The following is a 23648-nucleotide window of genomic DNA, read 5'->3' on the forward strand; positions in this document are numbered from 1 at the left end:
GTGGCCTTGTGAATTGTGACGGGATCCGCCATTGGAGTTGCGGTATTATAAACTGAGGTACACTGGACTCGTGATCGCTGCCCTCGATATCCTCCCGCGGTGCAGGGCTTGGAGGCGCGCCATTTCTGACACGTTCCATTTTTTTTTTCTGAGGAACTTTTGGGGAGAAGAGACCGATGAGGAACGAATTTTTTCTGGGAAAATGCTTCACGTACGACTGGGTGGGCCGACCAGTCGTACGGTCAGTCCTCGCTACAGTACTTAATGTCGGCTGTGCTTTGATCGTAAGACCCTCTCTAGCAGATATTTTAAAAATACATCTTCTATAATATTATTATAATATCTTTTAATATTATTATAGTATCATCTATTTTTTTTATCTTCAACAGTTATCTTATTTCGTATCTTTCATTACTCTCTATCTCCTCTCAATTCCACGTACATCCTCAATCAACAGTGATACAGACTCCCATTTCTATCGGTAATTTTGCCGAGCGATACTGGAACCCGCTTTCCTGTAGCTGTTGAAGATTCGTTTTTACCAAAGCTGTTAGAGACGATGCGGCATGCAAGGATCGACAAAAGGACATGAGTACAGTGATACGGAGAGGGATACCGATGCTCTAGAGATGGCCTAAGCCGGTCGGACGTGCAGTGGGGCTCTTTTTTCTGAGGAAATTTTGGTACAACTAGGCTACTGTCGTTTGATATCAAACAAATAAACGTGTTACTTTTTAATATGCGACATGTTTTAAAATAAAAAATATTCTGTTATATTGTTCCGAAAATTCAAAATACTATTAAAATAATGATGAAAAATCTAAAAAATTAGAGGTGTAGAGGAAACTATTATCTAGCTCTCTAAAATTTTTAGTTAAAAATATGATTTGTAAAATGAAAAATTAAAAGACAAAATTTACTGTACACAGTCTTATGAGACAAATTTATTGTAAAAGTAATTGTTTGAGTTGAATTTTTTTAAAGAGCTAGATTATATTATACTCTACACTACCAAAAATTTTTAGAACTTTTCACAACGGTTTCTATAGTGTTTTGAATTTTGAGAGCAATGAAATATAATATTTTTTTATTTTTAAACCTATCACCCTATGAAAGAGTGACAGAGTTATTTTGAAAACATATCGCCCTTTAGAATGACCACAGGAGCGAGAAACAGTAGCCTATTTTGGCTACTTATTTTTTAACGGATGCCTATTTTTTATTTTTGAAATATAAAAACAAAAAAGCTCGAGGAGGAACAACTCCGAAGTGTTCTGCTTGAGTTCCAAACAGTTCGGCCTGTAAGCCAATATTTGCCCAGCCTGAAGCCCAAGGCCCGGATCAGCCCAACAGGCACGAACTGGGACCAGGCTTACCCAAAAAAGGCATTCGGCCAGCACGATTTTGGCCCGATAGCTTAACGGAAAGGATCTAGGCAGTCGTCTCTGACAATAGAAAATCCGCAGCAACTTTTGGTTCGAAATGAACAGGAGCAGGTGCGGGAAAACCCACCAGAGACGGTCGATGAAATTATTGATGCGGGCACAAGATCTTGGCGCCGAGACCTAATACAAGAAATTTTCTTAGATTTTTTTATGAAGGAATAATATTATCCCAGCCTCTCATCAGAAGATACGGATAAGAAGAACATCTTAAATATTCCTCTAAGCTCCATGAATCAGCATGATACCCGGGCTTGGCACTACGAAAGAAGTGGTGCATTTTCAGTCCGCTGTGGGTATAGAATGTTGATAGGTGTGAGGACAGAGAGAGAGGATTGGTTGGATGCAAATGCTAATACTGCAATGACCGAAAGACAATGCAGCTCATGGAAGTCATCCTGGAGGATAAAGCTTCCATCAAAGGTCAAAATTTTTGCATGGAGATTGGCACATGACATTATCCCAATAGAGGAGGTCCGGAAGCGCGGAAACATGAGCGAGTAGGTAATGTGCAAAATCTGTTCTTCTCCATTGCAATTTGGGTAAATGTGTTTGGCCTTATTGCCATGACCTCGATTCAGAATCCTTAAGGTTGGCTATTTTTCATGACAGATACATTATCTCAAGAAGATATGAAGAAACTGACAGTGTCATGTTGGGCAATTTGGCACGCACGGAGAAAGGCTATTTGTGGCGAATAGTTTCATAGCCCTCTGTCCACTTTCATACTTAGCTGAATTTTTTGTTCTGGATTGTATGCAGGATAAACGAACAAATAAACTTGGCGCTCAACGACGAGCCCCTCGATGGATCCCTCCCCTTATTGGCAGCCTGAAGGTGAATTTGACGCAACCATTTCTCGCTCGGAAAACAGAGGCAGTGTAGCTGCTATTTGCAGAGATGAAACAAGCAGGCTGGTTGCAGCAGGAGCAGTCGTATGGGAGGAGTTATGTGACCCAACCATTTTGGAAGCTATGGGCTGCAATGAAGCTCTTTGTCTTGCTGCAGATTGCAATATAAGCAACGTTTGTGTGGCTTCGTACTGCTCAGAAGTGGTGACGAACATCGAAGAGCTACCAAAGTGCGGGTATTATGCCATTCTGAAGGAGATTGAACCCTGCCGAAAAATCTTTTGCGAATGTAATATTTCTTCAAGAAAGCCGGGAATCCAACTCAGATGCTCATAGTCTAACAAAGCATTCATGTACTCTAGCTACTGGACGCCATGTTTGGCTCCATGATCCTCCGTTTATTGACAATGTGCATGTAAACTTTGTCATGGATGAATAAAACTCTGCCTTCTTCTAAAAAAAAGGAGCTGCTGGAAAAGCAAGGAAAGATAGTAACAGTGGTAAGACGAAATTGCATGTGAGTGGACAAGTGGAATTTCCCCAGAATGCACAGGGATGGATTCTTCTGTTGTTCTTCTAGAAGCCAAGGTTGACACGCCATTAGAATCCTTCTTTTCCTCCTTTTGCTGCCTTTTCTTTTTCTTTAAACATGTTTGGACCTGAGCCAATAGGAAAACTGTAACAGTAACGGATGCTTCTGTAACTAAATAACAGCTTTGCTATATCTCACCTGAGCAAGTTAAGAAGTGGTCTCACCTGAATTTTCATGTATTGGATCTGTACCAAAATTTGTGTTGGATGGTTAGCCTTTTGCAAAATCCAGGCAATTCAGTCTCTCTCTCCTCATCCTAATTTTTTTATACTACTCACACATACAAATTTTATATCAATTACAGCTAGCTTATATTAAAGTTACAACTACTTTACACGAAAATTACAATAATATTTTTATGTAATTTTTAAGTAATAATAGTGTAACGAAAAAACTCGGGTGAGAACCACCTCACTCTCACCAGAGTTTTTTGTCACTGCTATCATCCGATGCAAGTTTAAGTAAGATCTATTGGTTAGAAATACGGGTGAGATTTTCTTTTAAATTACTTCGATGAGATATAGATAGGCCCCTAAATAAAGATCGCTTTGCATCTGTGTGATCAAATTTTAAAATATTTCACCACTAACATATGAAAAGTGCATGAACTGCTAGTAGAAGTAATGTCGGTGACTAGTCTTTTTTGAAAATGCTTTCATAATGCATAATTTCAGTACCATTGCTAGCATACTGTAATTACAGCTCATAGCCCCCCCCCCCCCCTTTTTTTTTCTGAGAAACACCCGTACATATTGCAGACATGTACACTCTAACACCATCATATATATACGTACTCACACAATAACTACTGAATACTAGAGATGCGGAGTTTGAAGATTGACAACTCACTATGGACGTCTCGCTATCGATGACACATCGTCTATCACTATTTTTTTTCTTTGTAACACACACAAGAAACAAACTTAGAGTTTGATCCTAGTGAGTAAAGGTACAAACACCTCCACTAACCATAGCCCTTGTCTTGCATTGGTAATGAAAAAAAACTGAATTCATTAACGCAGGGAATAATAAGCTGACATAATCGAATGTTTCATGACATGCACTACCTAAAAGGCAGCAATATATGGCCATAAAAATTGCCAAATTAAATCGCCGTTGCGCATGATTCTCCCCCACCTAAAATCCAAATCGGAGAGCCACTCACTCGCCACTGCCGTTGTGCGTGCCTATCTGCAACTGCAATCCCGGGGTCGTCGTCAGCGGCGAATCAGTAGTTAAATCGAAAGGCAACCCGGTTCGCTGGATTCGACTTACGTGACGCATGCAAAATGCCCCTCTTTTCCTCGGTGCTTTATTTTGTGCTCTGCATGCCTGACGATGCCCATCAGAGGTTTGCTGTCTAACATGCCACGGCACATGACGTTTCGATGCTGAAGTCCATCCTAATTACCCCATTCGATCGTAATTACATGGTATTTTAGATAAGCTTTCAGTTAAACTTATCAAGTTTTAACTATCCATATCTTTTAAACTTATCAAGTTTTAATATGAGTAGATTTGTCATGAGATGCGCTTTCATAATATTATAACTTCATTGGGTTTTATGAATACCTTCTAACAAAAAATTATGGTCAAATCTACGTCAAATATTTGTGATTGGATGAAGTAAGAGTTAACATGAGTAGATTAGTGTAATATCTTCCAATTGCTCGGCATGACTTGGAAGAGCGCCCTGAAAAAACAGGAGAAGAAAGACAATATTACTTGGAGAGAGGTTGGTATTGTTAGCAAGTTGAGCGTGAATTGGTTGTATGATCAATCCAGGTATGGATTCACTTGGCGGCGTGTCTGAGGCAGAGCAGATACGGGCGTGAGTGCGTGAGGACGTAGACAGCGGAAGAGCGCGAGATAAATTCTCGGAATCTGCACCTAAAGTATTGTGGTACCGAACCCCCTCATGTGCAGTAGCCCACTCCAAACGAACAGGCCATGCATTATTTTGAAAAAGAAACTGACAAGAAATCTGTCAATTTTATATAGTACAAAGTTTTTAAGAGAAAAAAAATCAAAATAAACCTAACTAGGGCCACAAAAGAAAAGTCGTTAGTCTCTTTGCTTCCATAATGCAACATGCCCTAGTCTCCTTTCTTATTTTTGCCACAAGGATGATCATCTTATTCTCATGGTGTTGAAAAAATCTCCAATCCCTTTCATTCCATAGCTCCCATATTATAAGAATGATGAGAGATCTAAGGGCCCTAGGCGACACTCCTTGTAGGGAGTCGATTGCTGTCCACCATTGCTTAACTGTGTCAAAGTCATCCCATGTTGTTGTGCAGTCGGTTCTTCCGGTGCACCAAGTGTAGATGTCCCTCTCACACACGCTTGTAAAATCTATAGTGTGCGAAAATATAGATCGCCGACTCATCTATGGTTATGCATAGTGGACAAGTCTTCTGGTTCAGCCACACATTCTTTATGAGCATGTCCACAGTTCAAATTTGATTCTGGAACGTAAGCCGTGAGAAGAACTTGCATTTCGGTAATACCCATACTTTCTAGATTAGTCACTCCATATTTGAGGATGTCGATCCTAAGAACCGCGTTTGGTAGGTTGAGGCCACTGTATACTCTCTATGTGAGGTGAGGTTCCAGGTGATAGCATCGAGGACATTTTCATTCAACTGGACCTGCTGAAGGCGTGTCCATAGGAGGACAAATTTGATGAATTGATGGGCGAATGAAATAGCAGTAAAATTGATGTGTCGCACCCATGTGTTGTTGTGCATAGCCTCCCTCACTTTCTGCTTCTTCCTTTTGGAAATCGCAAAGATGTTCGGCGCTATCATCTTCAGCGATTCCCCTTGGAGCCATGACGAGTGCCAGAAACTTGCCTTTTCCCCATTTCCGATGATGATCTTGGTAGCCGCCACAAAGAGTGCTAGGTCCGTGTCAGTGCAAGGTGTAGGCATCCCAACCCATGGTTTATTGTCTACCGTCCATTCATACCACAACCAACGAAGCCGGAGAGCTCTTGCGAATTTTTTCAAGTCAGGATGCCGAGTCCCCCTAGTTTTGTAGGTCGGCAAACACGTCTCCAATTAACTTTGCATTTTCCTCTCGGGACCCTATTCGTGCCTGTCCACAGAAAAAAGCGTCTCTTGGACTCTATTTCCTCAAGGGCGCTCATCGGGGCCTGCAACGCAGTCAAAAAATAAATTGGTTGTGAGGTGAGCACTAATTTGACTAAGGCCTTGTGTCCTACCGGGTTTAGATGTCGTCCTTGCCAATTTTCTATTTAGGCACTCACTTTTATCAATGGTTGGTCAAAAGTCCACTTTCCTGATGCACATTAAGGTGATTGGTAAGCCCAAGTATTTAATCGGGAATGAAGTGTGAATTGCTGGAAGGTGCGCCAAGATGGAGTTGAGATTGATGTCTCGGCATCTGATGGAAGCCACCATGCTTTTCTATAGGTTGGTGTTTAGTCCTGTCACTCTACCGAAATGGTTCAGAAATTCAGCGGTGGCATTAATGTCTCGAGCCATGGGTGCTAGAAAGATGGCAGCAGCATCAACATAAAGTCATAGACGTAGTCTGGTATGGTTGCCCTTCAACTTCGTAGAATTCCATCATCGGTTGCTTGGTCGAGTAGTCATTTTAGCGGGTCGATGGCCAAAACAAAGAGGAGTGGGGAGAGTGGGTATCCTTGGCGTAAACCTCTCATGTGACGTATGCTTGTGCTTGGTGCTCTATTTAGTAGAACTTTCGAGGAGGAGGTTATGAATAGCGCGGTCAGCCAATTTCGCCATATTTGTGGGAAACCTATCCGTTGGAGGAGATCTAGCAGGTAGTCCCATCGTATAGAGTCGAAAGCCTTTGCAATATTAAGCTTGAGGAGTAGTGCTGGGGTCCGAGATTTATGGAACCAGTGTGCCAAATTCCGGACGCACATGTAGTTATCGTGGATGACTCTCTTTTTGATGAGTGCACTTTGGCTATTGGAAACTAAGGAGTTCATGAGAGGTTGCAGCTGTAGGGCAAGGATGTTGGTGATGAGCTTCATCACTCCATGGATGAGACTAATGGGCCAGTAGTCAGATACTATGTTAGCTCCTCCTTTCTTGGGGACAAGGATGATATTTGTGGAATTGAGCATGTGCCACACCGGTTGAGGTTTCTCAGTACTTCTGAGGGTGAGGTGGTGGATCTTTATGACATGCAAGAGTTAGGCAGAATCTTTCCATCAACCTGGCTTTAGCCACTCGAGTTGAGAGGGAAAGAACAAGCATGTATAGGATAGTTATCCTGGTCGAATGTAATCAACCCGCCTGAACCTATCTTTTCCATGAATGAAAATGTTCTGGCCCTTTTTGATGGCCTCGCTGGTAGCTGGAAGACCACCCGGGAGCCTTATGGGTTTTGGACCATCTGGTCCGAACCACTATTCATAGTGTTTAGAGAGTTTTCCCCCTGTTGTTGCAGTGAGTAGGCTCGGACTATTTCACGCTGCTCGTTAGTTAGGCTTTCGAAGCGCGGGACAACTCTTAGCATGACAAGTCCCTCGGCGGCAACCAGCGCCTGACCCGAGTGGGGACTTGTGGCCTTATGGTCGTTATCCCGAGCTGTTCGTATCTCTGACATTGCATGAGCAGCGATCCCACACTGTTCAAGAGGGTCATCTAGTAATTTTAACTTCCTGACCATCAGGTCCCATAGTGACCATCAAGCATTATCGCGTGTTGTGGTCGGAGAGCCAATCTGGCAGGGGTTCGTTGTTGGTCATGAAATCCTGCAAAACAGAGAGTCTGGTCTTTTGAACTTTTTTTTTTAAAAAAAACTTACAAGTTATATTCTACGCTCGTTCATAAGGTTCTGCAAAATAGATAAACAGGTCCGTCTCCAAGCAACCCTACACATAGAACTTGTGCAGAAGTTGTCCAGGAGTTGTGTAATTCATGACTGTACTCCATGGCTAGCTTGACCGCACCAGGTCGGGTGACATCGACCACTATGTAGAGTCCTTTTCACTTAGGGGAGAGTTTATTCTGACCGGCCTTATTATGAATTTGCCTAAGGACGAGGTCACATATAACCAGTCTCTGCTCCTGCACCTCGCGGTTGTGATAGCGTCCTAGGCTTTACTGATACCGGGTAGCTTGAATTAGAGCGCATTCATAGAACTCTTTGATTAGGTTTACATCATCCTCTCGTCGCGTCACCTAGTCGTCGTACGAGTAGTTGGCCACTCGGGGTGATTGAAAGGCGATCTCGGAGGGAAGCATTGCCTCGGCACCAAAAATAAGGAAGAACTATGGGTATTTCGTCCACCCAGCGTCTTGAATAGCTTTTAAGCGATCAAAGACACGAGTTTTGATCCCTTGCAGTATCATTCCATTAGCCCTTTCGACCTATGTGTTGCTCTGTGGATGTGCCACTGAGCATAGCAATCTTTGGTCCCGAGCTCTTCGCAATAGTCCTGGAAAGCACTACTGGCAAACTGAGTCTCGTTGTCCGTAATTATGCGATTTGAACGACCAAACCGCACTACTAGCTCCCGTATAAACTTAATCATTGATGTGGTAGTGATCTTCCTGATAGACTCGACTTCTATCCACTTGGTGAATTTGTCGATTACCATGAACAGGAATTCAAAACCACCCAGGGCTTTAGGGAATAGTCCCACGATATCGAGCCCCCAGATAGAGAAAGGCCAGGAGAGTGATATAGTTTAAAGTGCTTGGGCTGGTAGGTTGGTATGTCGACCATGGTACTTACATGACTCGCACCGTTTCACCAGCTCACAAGCATTCTGGAGGGCAATGGGCAAATAAAATTCTTACCGGAACATTTTTTCGGCTAGAGCACGGTATGAAGCGTGGATATCACATATGCTTCCATGGACATTAGAGAGCACTATGCTCCCGTCTTCCTGAGTGATGTATTTCAGTAAAAGATCGTTGCTCCCTAGGCGGTAAAGGTATCCCACTATCAGGGAGTATCTGCGGCTTGCCATGAGAGCTATTTTGCTGATGCATCATCATCATCCGGGATTGCTTAATTCTAAAAGTAGTCCAAGATCTTATTCATCCAGGTCGTACCAAATCGAGCAGGGTAACCATGTGATGGCCACCCGAGGTCGACTTCACTGCAGGAGGCGTTGCCTCTAAAGGTGTTTCCTCTAGTGCTCCATTTTCAAGCAGAGCATCCCCTTCACCTTGGCCTAAGACCGCGATGGATGGTCGTGTGAGTCTTTCTTGAAAGATTCCGACTGGGGCAGGTTCGCGATAAGAATCTAGACATGCCAACTCATCGGCTATGAAGTTGTCCTTGTGAGGGACGTGTTTGACTTCAAAACTGAAAAAATATCACTCCAGTCTTCTCACTTTGGCAAGGTATGCCACTATTGTTGAATCAGAGCATTGAAACTCCTTTTGCACTTGGTTAACAATCAATAGTGAGTCCCCTATCGCTAACAGACGTTTAATCCCAAGTGCAAAGGGTGCTCACATCCAGACAAGAGGCCCTCATATTCCACAATATTGTTAGTGGCTAGAAAATATAATTGAACTACGTACCTAAGGAGGTTACCGGTTGGTAAGGTCAAGACCACTCCAGCCCTCGTTCTCTTCAGCGTGAATGATCCATCAAAGTGCATGGTCCAGTGATCGTTTCCCTCTAGTCATCGCACCTACTCAGGCTCAAAGGACGACCACTCGTCCATAAAATCGACAAGCGCCTGGGACTTGATAGCCGTTCTGGGGACGAAATGGAGATTGAACTCCCCGAGCTCTGCTGCCCACTTTGATATTCTTCCTGTCGCTTCCCTATTGTAGAGAATTTCTCTAATCAGGAGCGAGGAGATTACCCTGATTTTGTGGGTTTGAAAGTAGTGTATGAGCTTGCGAGAGACCATCAGAATGGTGTATAGCAGCTTTGAGTCTGTGGGTACCAAGCCTTCACGTTGTGTAGGATCTTACTAACATAGTAAACTGATCGCTGAAGGCCTTCTCACTCGATGATCAGTACCGCGCTTACGACATGTGGGACAGCTACAACATAGAGTAAGAGCTCCTCATCTGGTTGAGGTGTGGTCAGTACAGAAGGAGAGGAGATGCACCTTTTTAGATCTTGGAGAGTCATTTTCGTTTCTAGGATCCACCTAAAGTAGCCGCTCTTCTTCAAGAGCTTGAAGAGCGGAAACCCCTTCTCTCCTAGCCTTGAGATGAACATGCTCAATGTTGCCACATATCCTGTTAGTTTTTAGACATCCTTTAGCCTGGTCGGGGATTTTATCTGGTCGATGGCTCTGATCTTGTCAGGGTTTGCCTCTATCCCTCGACTAGAAATGAGTAACCCGAGCAACTTCCCTGATGGCACTCCAAATGTGCACTTCTTAGGGTTTAGTTTCATATGGTATATCCGAAAGTTGTCAAACGTTTCCTAGAGGTCTGCGACCAGGTCGTCCTTGGTTCTACTCTTTATGACTACATCATCAACATACATTTCAATGTTTCAACCGAGTTGTGGTTGAAGAATGAGCTGAATACAACTCTGCTAAGTGGCACCGGCGCTTTTCAAACCAAAAGGTATTTTTTACATAACAAAAGACCCCAAAGGGTGTCATAAAAGTAATCTTCTCCTCATCTTCCTATACATGCTAATCCGGTGGTACTCCTAACGAGCATCTAAGAAGCTTAGAAGATCGCTGATAGTGGTTGAGTCAACAAGCTGGTCAATTCAGGGTAGATGGAAGAGATCTTTTGGGCATGCCTTGTTGAGGCCGATGAAGTTGACACACATTATTCACTTACCATTGTATTTTTGGACCATGACTAGGTTAGCTAGCCACTCTTGGTACTGTATTTCTTGGATAAAGCCTTCTTCCAGGAGCTTGTTGATCTCCTTACGAAGTGCTTCCTTTCGGTCGGCTGCGAACCGATGCACTTTTTGTTTGACTGGTTGCGCATCGTCGCATGGACAACTTGTGTTGGATCATGTCCCTAGGGACTCCAGGCATATCAGATGAACTCCATGAAAAGACATCAGCATTTGCCCGAAGAAAAGTGATGAGCGTAAGTTCCTATTTGGGGTCCAGATCGGTCCCTATCTGGACCGTCCTAGTCGGGTTAGAGTCTTCAAGGCATACTGCCTTGAGTCGTTCCTCCTAACTGGTGGCGACATGAATCTTCATCGGGCGATGACTAGGCATAGCATTCTCCGACCGTGACCTGGGAGTTAGCTCGACCATGTCGAGGCTCCTCTTATCGCAATGCAGGGCCATCTTTGCGCTGCCAAAGGTGGTGATGGCTCCGATCAGACCATGGATCTTGATCGCCTGATATGCATAGTGGGCGACGACCATGAACTTGGCCATCGCTAGTCACCCTAGGATTGCGTTATAAGTGGTCCTAAAGTATGTCACATCAAACTAGACTTTTTTGGTCCTGAAATTACTTGGCGAGCCGAAAGTGATGGGTAGCTCGATCCACCCCAAGGGCTTAGCCGAAGAGCCCAGGGTAATCCCGAAAAAGGGGGGAGATAGTTTTAACGTGTTTCTTAGGATTTGCAGGGCGTCCAACACACTAGCGAAGAAGAGGTTGATGGAGCTCCCTCCATCGATCAGCATGTGATCTAGTCATATGTTCTGAATGGTGGGTTTGACCATAATAGGGTAGCGATCAGATCACTTGACAATCCTAGGGTGGTTGGTCTGACTTAAGGTAAGGGGCACCTCTGACCACTTCAGACGTAGGCTTGGACCCAACGTGGTAACCCACACTTCCTGGGCCATTGACTTATATTCCCTATTTGATGAATATGTCGTGGTGCCCCCGGAGATATGGTGGACCATGTGATCAACCTGCTTGTACCCCAGTACCGACTAGTCAGGGTTGGCCCCATCCTTACCATCCTCTTCATGCCTGGATTTACACTCTCCAAGCTTCTTGTCAATGATGCTCCGCATAACCTTACACTCGGTCAGGTCATGGGTATCCATACGGTGGATCGGGTAGTATCCATGACCCTTCTTCCCCTCCCTCTTCTCAAAGCGCCGGTGTGATTGGTCGGTCTGCTTGACCGCCATAACGTCGGACGATCCCTCCTTGTGTTTTTTCTTTTTTTTCTCCTTCTGTCTGACCCCTTTGGAGGAGGTGGGCTGGTCGGAGGTCGGCCGCACATAGCGTCAATCTGACACTCTCGGGCCTTGACGGCCTGTGTGCACTTGTCTACGAGCTCAAATAGCTTGGTAGTGCTTTGGATTTCCTTGGTGGCTAGCTTCTCAATCATCTTTTGGTCTCTAACCCCTCTCTTGAATGCTATGACCACGGATTCACCCGTGAACTTTGGAATAGTATTTCAGCGCTCGGTGAAGCATCGGATGATGTCTCACAATGACTCACCTTGTCGTTTGCATGACTTGATATAGGTCATCCTCGACCCCAGGTCGGACATAGGTTTACTAGAAGTTGGTGATAAACTGGTCGTATAGATCCTCCTAGGAGCGAACCGACTTGCAAGGGAGGTTCATAAGTCAAAACCGAGCTGAACTGATCAAGGCGGTGGGGAAGTAGTTGGCCATGACTTTCCTGTGGCCTCCCATGGCCTGCACCATGGTGATGTAGATCTACAGGAACTCCTCAGGGTTCATTGAGTCATCATACTTTTCAGTTAGGACCGACCAAAACTTATCCGACCAATGCACCTCTCGTAACAGAGCTGATAGGGTGTTGCACCTTTTTCCGTAACGGGGAGTCACCCGCTGATGGGCAACAGCACGTGCTCAGGGAGAGAGACAACAGTCACACAGTCCTGGAGATGGGATGGAGGAATGTGACGCCTCCCTGCGTGGGGGAGCTGAGTGGTAGGGCTTGCTCTCCCTTTTCGTTCTCCCACCGGGCATGGTCCTCCTACTCTTGCGTGGCCACCTGGCTCTGAATCATGTCGCGGAGATCGCATTGGTGCAGAGAGTCGTGTAGCTCAGAGGGTTGGCTATCCTGACGCGGTGGGGTCTCTGAGCGCTCCCTATCACCGAGGGAGGACAAGATCTTTCCTGTTGTTGGGCCTGTCGCGATTCTTGGCGATTGCGAACTTCACCAGTACTAGCGATGGACGTGGTGTTTGCCGCCATAGTTTGGCGTTGGGCGGTCTCAACTAGGAGGGTGAGGTCACGCAACCATGGTGCAACTGGCGAACCCTCTAGTATTGCTACCGATGGGTGACTAAGAAGTATTCGCACGGTCTGTAGATTCTGTGCAAGCGTCATGGCCTCATAGTCGAGCTGTCGAGCGTGAAGTGGTGACATATTGTGACGAGGGGAGCCATCGACATTCCTGCGGCGTGACGGCCTTGGTGACGACACCGTCAAAGACCAGGTCCTTTGCAGTAGCTCCTCCGAGCGACGCTGTGGTGGTTGGAGTTATGCCAGAACATCCCCATATCCAACGCTAGTCTAGTTCCCCTCTAGGCGTGTGGCCTGGTGATCATCGTCGACACCCGAAATATGGGAGCCTCCGCTGCCCCCTCCCCTCTGTTGCATGAACTGTCGTGCGAACTTCCCGTTGAGCCTCGGAGCCCTCGGACTCTGATTTGGTGTCCCATTCCTGGAGCACACTGTGCTCATCTAGAACGTATCCCATGTCGAACACCTCACGGTGACCAGTGTCCTCGAAATGGGACTCTGCGGTTATCGTGGATCTGACCATGGGTAGCCCAATCTAATAATCAACACTTACCAAAACACAGAAACACACACCCACTATCTGGCGTGCCAACTGTAGAGGGTTAGTTTCTAACGATAATTCCGGGGTGTAGCGGTCAAAGAGCGTGTGAACAACGCTTGCGGTGTGCATGTGTTTGTGATAACTCAAGAACACAGGGATTATTCAGGTTCATGCCTCCCTAAAGATAACAACTCTATGTCCTGTGTATTTTGTTATCAAAGTTTTTTGAACTGGTTATCCATCCCTTTACAAACCGGGTCCTCCTCTCTTTATATACTAGAGAGAAAGAGAGATTACAAGCGGCTCCTGCTTAGCAGATCCATGCTTGGCTAGATATTCTACTCTTGGATCATCATCATGGAGAATCGGGTGAACTCAACTTTCCCTAAGAGCGATGCATATCCGTCCCATCCGTGGAACGCTGTCGTACCTGCCTCCCCCTGTCGCCCGGTCTGTCCCATCATCGTGTGCCGTAAGTTCGTCTGCCAAGCCATTCCGTCCCTGCGCTCCGCGAGTCTACATGCAAAATCATCTACTTGCCTAGTCGTTTTGCAGATCCTATCCCATCTGGCGTGTGGCGCAAGTCGGTCTACAATACCCCACTCTATAGCAATTAATGCTACGAGACGGGACACTATCTATCTGCACCGACCATAACTTTGTTTGTTGGAGGAGATCCTTAGGGAAAAAAAAACACTTGAGTACACATCAATAAATAAGATTAGATATGTTAGGTATAGGTGTTCCGCGATCAATAATAGCTGGTCGTGGGACCATATTATATCACTAGGATACTGATCGTGCAAGCCTTGCGTTGGTCGTGCGAGCCAAGAGCTAGTCGCGCGATGGACCAAGGTTCAGAAAATATCCCCGTCGATCACCACATCCCTCGTAAAGCTTGTAAGCCAGGATGTCTCCTTAGTCAATACTCCGACACTTCTCTTTTACATTTCTGCCTTGAGATGCATCTATCCGTAGCCATGCCCACCATGGTGAAGGTAAGGTTTGCATGCTCTTTTGGAGTCCATAAATTTACCAGAGTCCAAAAAAATGTTCTTTTGGAGAGGAAGACGACAGACATTGCCAGTTCATTTAGTCATCATCTCTACATAGTTTTCCTTACGAAATTTAAAAAAGAGTTGGGGGTTGAGGCTTAGGACTGGGGTTCACTAGAGTGCTCCTTGGGTTCAATGGGATGCTCATAGCAGCAGGCCGGTTGGCGGCGGCTGGGCAATGAGGCAACGGAGACTCTGCTAGTCGCAAGAGATGGAGGACCACCGGTTGGGTGGTGCCAAGACGATGGCATCACGACGGCCTGGTTAGCGAGGCAGTGGATTCGACTACGGAGCCATCGGATATGAGGAAAGAGACAGGGCCAATGGTGCAGTGAAGAAAATCGTCAAAGGTGAGGAAGAAAGTGGGCAAGGGCAAGGGCAGCGGTTAGAGACGACGTCGGCAAGTGACAGGTAGCAGCGCGAGGGGTGGTGGCAATGAGAGGAGGGAGGAGTAGAAGATGGGAGGCAGTTCAAAAGAAAATCGGGTGCTGGCTCGGTTAAAACATCTTTTACGCTGATATGTCTCTACATAGTTCAATTAGGATACAAGTTCAATTAGGAGAAGAACGCGAAGATGGGATTCAGAAATGCATCGGCATCTCCAGCAAAACTAAACGAGTTGGCAGGTGGCAGGTTGCCGTCACATTCTGATTCCACACGCTTGCTCCCTCTGCTCCAGCCTCCACGTAGAAACCCATTAGCCGAATAAAAAAATGTCTCTGCTCCTTCCTCTAAACCTGGGCCCTGCTGGAATTCTACTCGGAAGCCACTAATCCAACAGGCCTACATTTTTGGAATATACGAATCCAGCACTGCCTCGGCCGACCTTACTCACAAATGTCACTCAGACACGGGGCCAATTACCCAAAACACCCTTCTCCGCAACCCTATAAGTAGAGTGATCAGGTCTCCCCATGTCTGCTCAAAGGCGCCTGCTCTCTGAGCTCTCCCAACGCCTGCCATTGCCATCCTCCTGTGCTGCGAGGCTGTGATCCAACCATCGTTACCTTGTTGCTTACAAAACACTGTTATTTCGATCGCCATGGCGCGCTGCGGCGGGTTTGTGGAGAAGGCGAAGCCCTACATCGCCATGATCTCCCTGCAGTTCGGCTACGCCGGCATGAACGTGCTCACCAAGGTCTCCCTCAACCTGGGCATGAGCCACTACGTGCTCGTCGTCTACCGCCACGCCTTCGCCACGCTCTCCATCGCCCCGCTCGCTCTCGTCCTCGAGAGGTAGTACTTCCGTAGCAGCCGTGCTGTTTCTTATCCCACAGCTCAGTTCACTTGTTAGTGTACGCGCACTTGATCGTAGCTTACGATCTGCATTTCGTTTCGTGTGACGAGCTTACGTTGATGATCATGCAACTCTGGATTAAAAATGGCAGGAAGGTGAGGCCCAAGATGACGTGGTCAATCTTCTTCCAAATCTTCGTCCTTGCTCTGCTCGGGTTAGTAGTGCTCTGCTCCGCCCTGCTGTGCTCTGGTAGCTTTCTTCTCCTGACTAACACGTTGGTTCCACATGTTGTGGCCGCAGACCAGTGATTGACCAGAACTTCTACTACGTCGGGCTCAAGTTCACCGGACCGACGTTCGCCTGCGCGATGAGCAACATCCTGCCCGCCATGACCTTCGTCATGGCAGTGATCTTCAGGTGCATTTCTGACAGAAATAGCTTCTTATTCGCAAGTGCAAGCGAACATGCAACCGGACATCTAAACAGTGCATGCTTTATTGATTGTGACGTTGTAGGATGGAGAAGCTGGACATGAAGAAGGTGAGGTGCCAGGCCAAGATCGCCGGTACGCTGGTGACGGTGGCCGGCGCGATGCTGATGACGCTCTACAAGGGCCCGCTCATGGAGCTGATGTGGAGCAGGCACGGGTCGGCCGGCGTCCACGGCGGGGCGGAGGCCCCCGCCGCCGGCGCCGACCTCAGCGGCAGGGACTGGTTCCTCGGCTCGCTGTTCGTCATCATCGCCACCCTCGCCTGGGCCTCACTCTTCATCCTGCAGACGCACACCATCAAGCAGTACTCGGCGCAACTGTCGCTCACCACGCTCATCTGCTTCGTCGGCACGCTGCAGGCCGTCGTGGTCACCTTCGTCATGGAGCGGCGCACCTCCGTCTGGACCATCGGCTTCGATATGAACCTCCTCGCCGCCGCCTACGCCGTAAGAACCCGATTGGGTCCATCCTCTCCATGATCTCCTCGTCCACTCAACCTGACGTACGTTGCTGACGACGAGTTCTTGGTGTGCTGTTTCAGGGCATCGTGACGTCGAGCATCGCGTACTACGTGCAGGGCCTGGTGATCCAGAGGACCGGGCCGGTGTTCGCGTCGGCGTTCAGCCCGCTCATGATGATCATCGTCGCCGTCATGGGGTCCTTCATCCTCGCCGAGAAGATATACCTCGGTGGTGTCCTCGGCGCCGTGCTGATCGTGTTCGGGCTCTACTCCGTCCTCTGGGGCAAGCACAAGGAGACGCAGGAGAAGGAGGCGGACGCCATGATGGCGCTGCCGATGGCTTCCAAGGGAGACGGAGCTACTGGTGGGGTGGCCGCCGCGGAGATCGCCGGTGGTGTGAGAGATGATGTGGAATGCAACACGGCGAACGGCGTGAGGTCATCCTCCAACGGACGCGGAACTACTGCTGCTGGTGCCGTTTGATGGCCACAGACTCCCAATAACTTGGCTCCGGCAGGCCGCGGCGTCATCCAAGTGCTAACGGCCTGCTGATGATTTCTTGAACTCTGAACTGTTCGTCTACGATGCGCGCACTAGGAAAACGGCACGAGCTAGTTAGCACCTGTTTGGAGATTGGAAATGGAGGTTTTGGCAGGAATTTTGGGAGCAATTATACTGTTCCAGCGAAATTCCTGGGTTCAAAATATGCTTGTTTACCACTTTTTATACTAGTATCTCTACTGCTTAAAATTCTCGTACCAGACAGGACATCATGCCTCAAATTCTGCAGATTATTCTTAAACTTCGCAGAAATTACCCACCTTATACCACTCAATCACTACTACTCCGTTTTCATGTGTTTCGCTCCCGAAAATCCCGCTCCGCGTTTCGCCTCTGGCTCGCGCACCTGCCTACCCAGCGCGTTGCGTGCCATGCACGTCAGTCATCACCACAACTACTGGCTGACACCGCACATAGATGGGTCTAATGAATAGTATCTACCTACATTTACCACTTACATTGTAATCGCTTGTATGATATATGAGCGTGCGTGCAGGTGTTTGAGAATGCTTAATAATTCGGTTCCAGGTGTTTTTCTGGTCCCAACTTCTTTGATATAAATCTTGTGACTGAAATGAGTCGTATGTGAATAAGTGGTTTTCTTATTTTTACGAGTACAAGTTGGACATACACCACGAACACGCCCACACATACTCACGAGAGAGAATGGTTTCCTTGTTGCAACCAATTGGATAAGCGTGAATCACACAAAGCGGTTGTGTTGTGAGGCAAACTTGAGTGATGTGCTTTTACAAGTACAATGCCAAATGATTCATTCACCAAAAGTTCCTCTCATATGTGAACATCATATATCACTATTACTAGTAGTACAAATGCATGCATGCATGCCATCACCCAGAAATTTGTCCCGTGGACTTAGATCCAAACTCCACTAAGAATAATGGTGCCAATTGTTGCCTTCTGGTAACTGGACCAATCACTTTACAGCTTAAAGCTTAAGGCAATTAACAAGGCAATCATGGGGTTGTAAGTTGTTCATTCGATCACAAATAAGTGTTATTTTAAACATTCATATAGCCTTTTAAATATAAAATTGGCCACCAAATTCTAGGTAAATTTTTGTAAACATAATAAATAATGCTACAAAATATTTTTTGAGAATGGTCAAATCGTACCATTTATTAGTCAAAATATGAAGATGTCAAAACTCAAATATCTCGACTACAAACGTCCCACAACTGTTGGATTTGATCTCAGTAAACTAGCTAACATGATCTAACTAGAAACTGAAATTTCAAGGGAGTTCCGTCCCATACGTGTTACGATTGAAAATGCAACCAACGTCTTGGTTGCGGTTCCATTTCAACAGCGTCACAATATAAAGAGGAACTCTAGTGCTCGTGGGGATATCTATCTCACGTAGCCAAATGCATACCCAACATTTAAAACCCTAAACCGATCAAAGGGGCACTATAGTGGGGCGAAGATCACCGCCATCGTCAGCCCTGCTCTGTCTTCTTCCTCACGCCGGCCACATCCTCACCGAGCTCCTTCACCAACACATACGACTAAATCAAGCCGGCTATTTCGACTACATCAATGGTCTACACAGCTACACCGACGCATCTCTTCCTCACCGATCAACCTCACCATCAAGAACTAATGGCGTCATCGAACACAGGTATGCACCTCATGCTTCCGCCATTAAAAGGTGTTTGATCTAGAGCTAGGTTATTATGTTGATTAGATGAGTATTAAAGCTTTACAGCTTAAAGCTTAAGGCAATTAACAAGGCAATCATGGGGTTATACGTTGTTCATTCGATCACAAATGTGTCTTTTTAAAAATTTATATAGCCTTTTAAATATAAAATTGGCCACCAAATTCTAGGTAAACATTTGTAAACATAATAAATAATGTACAAAATATTTTTTTGAGAATGGTTAAATCGTACCATTTATTCGTTTTCATATCCACGCCCAATCAAAATATAAAGATGTCACAACTCAAATATCTCGACTACAAACGTCCTACAACAACTCTTGTTGACGAGAGTACTAGAAACACAATGAAAGGGCAGATTTACATGCGACCACGACTCTTCGTTAGGCTTGGCAATGGATTGGGTCAGAGCTAGATGTAGTAAGAACGTACTCGACTCAAAACCCGAATTGAAAAATCTGATCTGGACCTGATTTGCTTATTGGGTGGAAATTTGCTCCTGGCCCCGAACCTAGCAGAACCCGAAACCCGCACGGGGACCCGTGGGCGCGGTGGTGGCCGAGAGCTCGAGGCGGGCGGGCAGGCGAGGGCGGAGGCAGGGCGGCCAATGGCGGGCGCGAGGTGGTCGGCGACAAACCCTGGCAAGCACGGGCAGGCGACGGCAACCAGGAGTCGGGCACCTGTCGAGAGCCTATGGGCAAAAATCAACTCCCACCCCAACACGACCTGAAATCGAGGCCTCGGCCTGTAACCCCGAGGGCAAAAACTCAACCCCATCCATCCCCACTAGATATAAAACCCACGAGAACCCAACCCAATCCGCCTCGTTCCGGCTCTACTCTTTGTTTGTAAGGAGCTAGCTAGACTGATAAAACTCCCCGTGCTCATCGTGCCGTCATAGTATAGTTTCCGTTGGTGTTCACTAGTCAATCAAACAGATAAGCTAAAAGATGACGTTGTGCAGAACAGATAAGCACATAAGCTTAGTTTTTTTTAGACAAAAAAAGAAACCCTCGAGATACAGACATACTTTCCGCTAAGCCATGTTTGAGCAGCTTCAGATTTGAACTTTTCATACCGTTATCCCTTGAGTACTTCTCTTAACAACAATTAATACTAGTGTCTGATCTTCTTTTAGTTACAGATGCGTCATCAGAAGTCCTCTTTCTGGCGATCCACTTGTTGGTTGACAGTTAGATACGGTGCACTGATCCACATGTAAATTAAAGTGATATGGTGCACTAAAGTTTCCAGCAAATTGCAGAACCTTGTACTGCTGATACTCATGGATGTTCTTTTCAAGTGGAAAACCAATATGCACACCAACTCTACCATGGCAAAGAAGGAGATCATCAGCAAGTTGCTCACCAACTCTCTATCATGCGGAGGAGAGATCATAAGCACTGCACCTACCTGATTAACTATCACAGCCCACTGATCAAAAGAACAATTAGGATTTGAGACGGATTGCCACGACCTGATGCAGCAGCACCTGCATGTAAATTGGAAATCGACCAAAACCGTGCGTCCATCTGTCGACTTCGACAAGCACTCTTTTCACAGGGCGTAAACTCCTTTGCAGGACGAACCTACACGCTTACACTTGCAGCAACCTGCAACAATGCTTTACATGGGCAGCCTAACAAGTCTCCGGTTCTATACGGATCCCAGAACTGAGCTGCAATCTATTCGGAGACTTGTCGTGAAGAGCGTCGCTTTCGCACGCGAGGCCGGCGCGGGAATGATTAATAAACCCCAATCAACGATCGATCGTGTCCCGAAAAAGAAGGCGCTGCGCAATGCGGGACGCACCATTGCTCGACGTCGACGGCGGCAAGTTGCTGCTTATTCAGGCCTCCCTACTCAGACAGCACCGGGGCGGCGACGCAACACGCAAGGCAAGGCCTTTTGCCTAAAATAAACGAGGTGTATGGGATGGGAATGAGATGCCGGCACAACAAGGCGCTAGATTGATCTGTTGCAGCTTTGCGTTAATATTACTAGTTAAGTACCCGTATGTTAAGTATTAGACACGGTAATATCAAGTAAAAACTTAAAGTATAAAGATGTGGATGCGTTGTATGAGTATCGTCGAATGAATACGTCAGGAGCGATGCTATAATTTGATTTTAGATGAGATCTGAAAAAGAAATATAAGATTATCCGTTAAATTTTTTTCTAATTTTTTTATTTATTTTTATTAGTAAGACGGGAAGTTTTAAGGACGAGAGTGAATGGTAAAAGTTGATAAATTATTCAAGTTTTATAGGTTTTTATTAGATAAGAAAAGAGCCTGGGAAGAGATGGCACGAGAATCAACTCATATTTTATACAGTAGAGATTATTATTATTATTATTTTGCAAACAGCTTTGGCATGGACGTCTTGCAAAGCAACAATGGGAAAAGGCAAAGCTAGGGCGGTAAGAAGGATGGCCAATGGGGGTGAGAGATCATGGAGGTGACCATGGAATCTTTAGCGGGTCGGTGATGTCATTCTGGGGCTTGGGTTGGGCAAAGAGGAAGATGAATTGTTGATTTGGGAAGTTATAAAGTTGGGAGCTTTGCTGTTGCATCCATGCATGGTTGCATCTCCAAACGTCTAACTCGATCCCAAGACCTTATCGGTTCATGTGTGGCCAATTCCATCGGTCGATCAATTCAGACGGTACAAGTCCTCTTATTTGTTTTTTTAGGAAAGAGACTCGTGTTCCTGTACATCACCAAAACTCAAAAAGAGGTTTGGTTTGCCGATGGTGAAGGTTAGAGTATGCCAGAGAGTTCGGTAATCTCTGCTTTTCATCACAACTTGTCAACAAGATGTAACTTTTATCACTCAAATAAATCTAGATTACCCCCACTGAAAGTCATGGATAGTATTCCAACTTAATCCAAGTTTCAGAGAAAGTACACCCCGATTTTTGCAAGATATAATTCCTTGTACGTTATTGAAAAACTTTGAAATCATCGATTTGTCATAAAAAAATTATTGCCTCTTATGTACCACTATTTAAAATTTTCTCCTCATGTATACCACTGCCATCATAATAAATATGTTGGTAGTGGCACGTAAGGGAAGAAAAATTTAGTTTTGTTATCCTCTGTGTGCCATTGACATTAACATTTTTATTATGATAGGGGCATACGGGGAAGAAAAATTTGAAGCAGTGACACGAGGGTTGGAGACTTTTTCGGTGCTAGATGGAGGATTTTGATAGCATGCAGGGAATTTTCCCTTTTTGCAAAGAAATTTTTGCTGGTTAGCAGTGTTGCTTGGTGGTTTGGTTGCAGATTCATCTATTGTGCTTGGGAGAAGTATATTTTATCTATATTAATTATTGCGCTAGTCCAATTTACCTCCCTCAACCGTAATATCAGACACGACCTCCTACAATTATTGATACCGGATATTTTTCCCGCTCGCGCAGTTTCAACCCTGCTTTAATTCAAGGTGACGCTGATGTGACACTATGTGTATAAATTTTGCTACCATGGTGTCTACATAAAAATCATCTTCATCCTCGTTAAATAGAGAATTGCTTTTTATTTCTCATGGTCTCACATGCCAGTGGAATAGAGACTAGGCTTGCTTCTTCTTGCATCCTATACAAAAATAGAGGGGGGACGCCATGGCCGGCTAGACAAGTTCATGGCCGCAGCAGGAGACGGGTTGGGGACCTCATGTGAGTAGCAAAACGGAACGAGGAGGCCGAGAGGGTCCTAATGGAGTAGGTGAAGATGTGTGCCAGAGCTGCGTTTTCCATGTGAGATCCATATCAACAAAATGGAATCAACAGGTGCCACGTCAGTGCCACCTCGGCAAAACCGGGAGCCAAAACCGCGCAGAGAGGAAAAACATTCGGTTTCGATAGTTGCAAGAGTTCGCATGTCTAATTTTGTGACAAATGGTACTAGGGCAAAAGTCGAGAAAGGTCCGATAAATGCCACATCTTAAGTAATCTCCAACAGCTATCTCAAATTTTCATCCTAAAAAATACTATTACAGCATCTCCTATCACTATTACAGCATACTTTATTTTTTCATCTCCAACAGCTACCCTATTTATTACCTTTAACTACTCTTTTCCTCCCTCCGGACCGCAAAAGTACTGTAGCACTGGTGTAAATTTGAAGATTCCATTGGAGTTGGTCTTAGAGTAAAAAAAAATATATACTGTACCATTAGAATCTGTAAATTTGAAGACTTCGTATTTGAAGGCCCATGCATAGTCTTAGTACTGCTTTCTTTTTGAGAGGTTGCCGCCACTTGCTACACTTGCGGATTATTGGGCTTGTATTTGAAGGCCCATGCATAGACCACAGAACCAGGCCGAAGTCCAGGCCTTAGGGGGCAAGGCCCATTATCAGGCCGCACAAACACAAACACACGTCGGGTTTGGGCTGATGGGTCAAGGCCGAAGCCCACCGAGGAACAAACAAACGGGCCTATCGTCTATTCTATTCGGATGGGACAAGGCCTGTACTATTGAATTCGACTGGGGACTGTACACACGAATAACACAGTACCGGTCGTTGAAACAACGTGCACGTGGACGTGCAGTTCTTTTCGGGTGTGTTTGAGTTTTTCAGACAA

At 45.8% G+C, this 23648-nt stretch overlaps 1 protein-coding gene across 1 annotated transcript; it reads left to right on the plus strand.

Moving 5' to 3' along the window:
- The first annotated feature begins 15563 nt into the window (after positions 1-15563).
- Positions 15564-17562, plus strand: LOC133885209 (WAT1-related protein At5g07050-like). The gene is made up of 5 exons (XM_062324880.1): positions 15564-15861; positions 16014-16076; positions 16163-16279; positions 16378-16798; positions 16894-17562. Exons 1-5 carry the CDS (start codon positions 15668-15670, stop codon positions 17293-17295), a joined length of 1197 nt encoding a protein of 398 aa, XP_062180864.1. The 5' UTR covers positions 15564-15667; the 3' UTR covers positions 17296-17562.
- Positions 17563-23648: the final 6086 nt, after the last annotated feature.

The sequence above is a fragment of the Phragmites australis genome, chromosome 11, assembly GCF_958298935.1.
Source record: "Phragmites australis chromosome 11, lpPhrAust1.1, whole genome shotgun sequence".
Lineage (NCBI taxonomy): Eukaryota > Viridiplantae > Streptophyta > Magnoliopsida > Poales > Poaceae > Phragmites > Phragmites australis.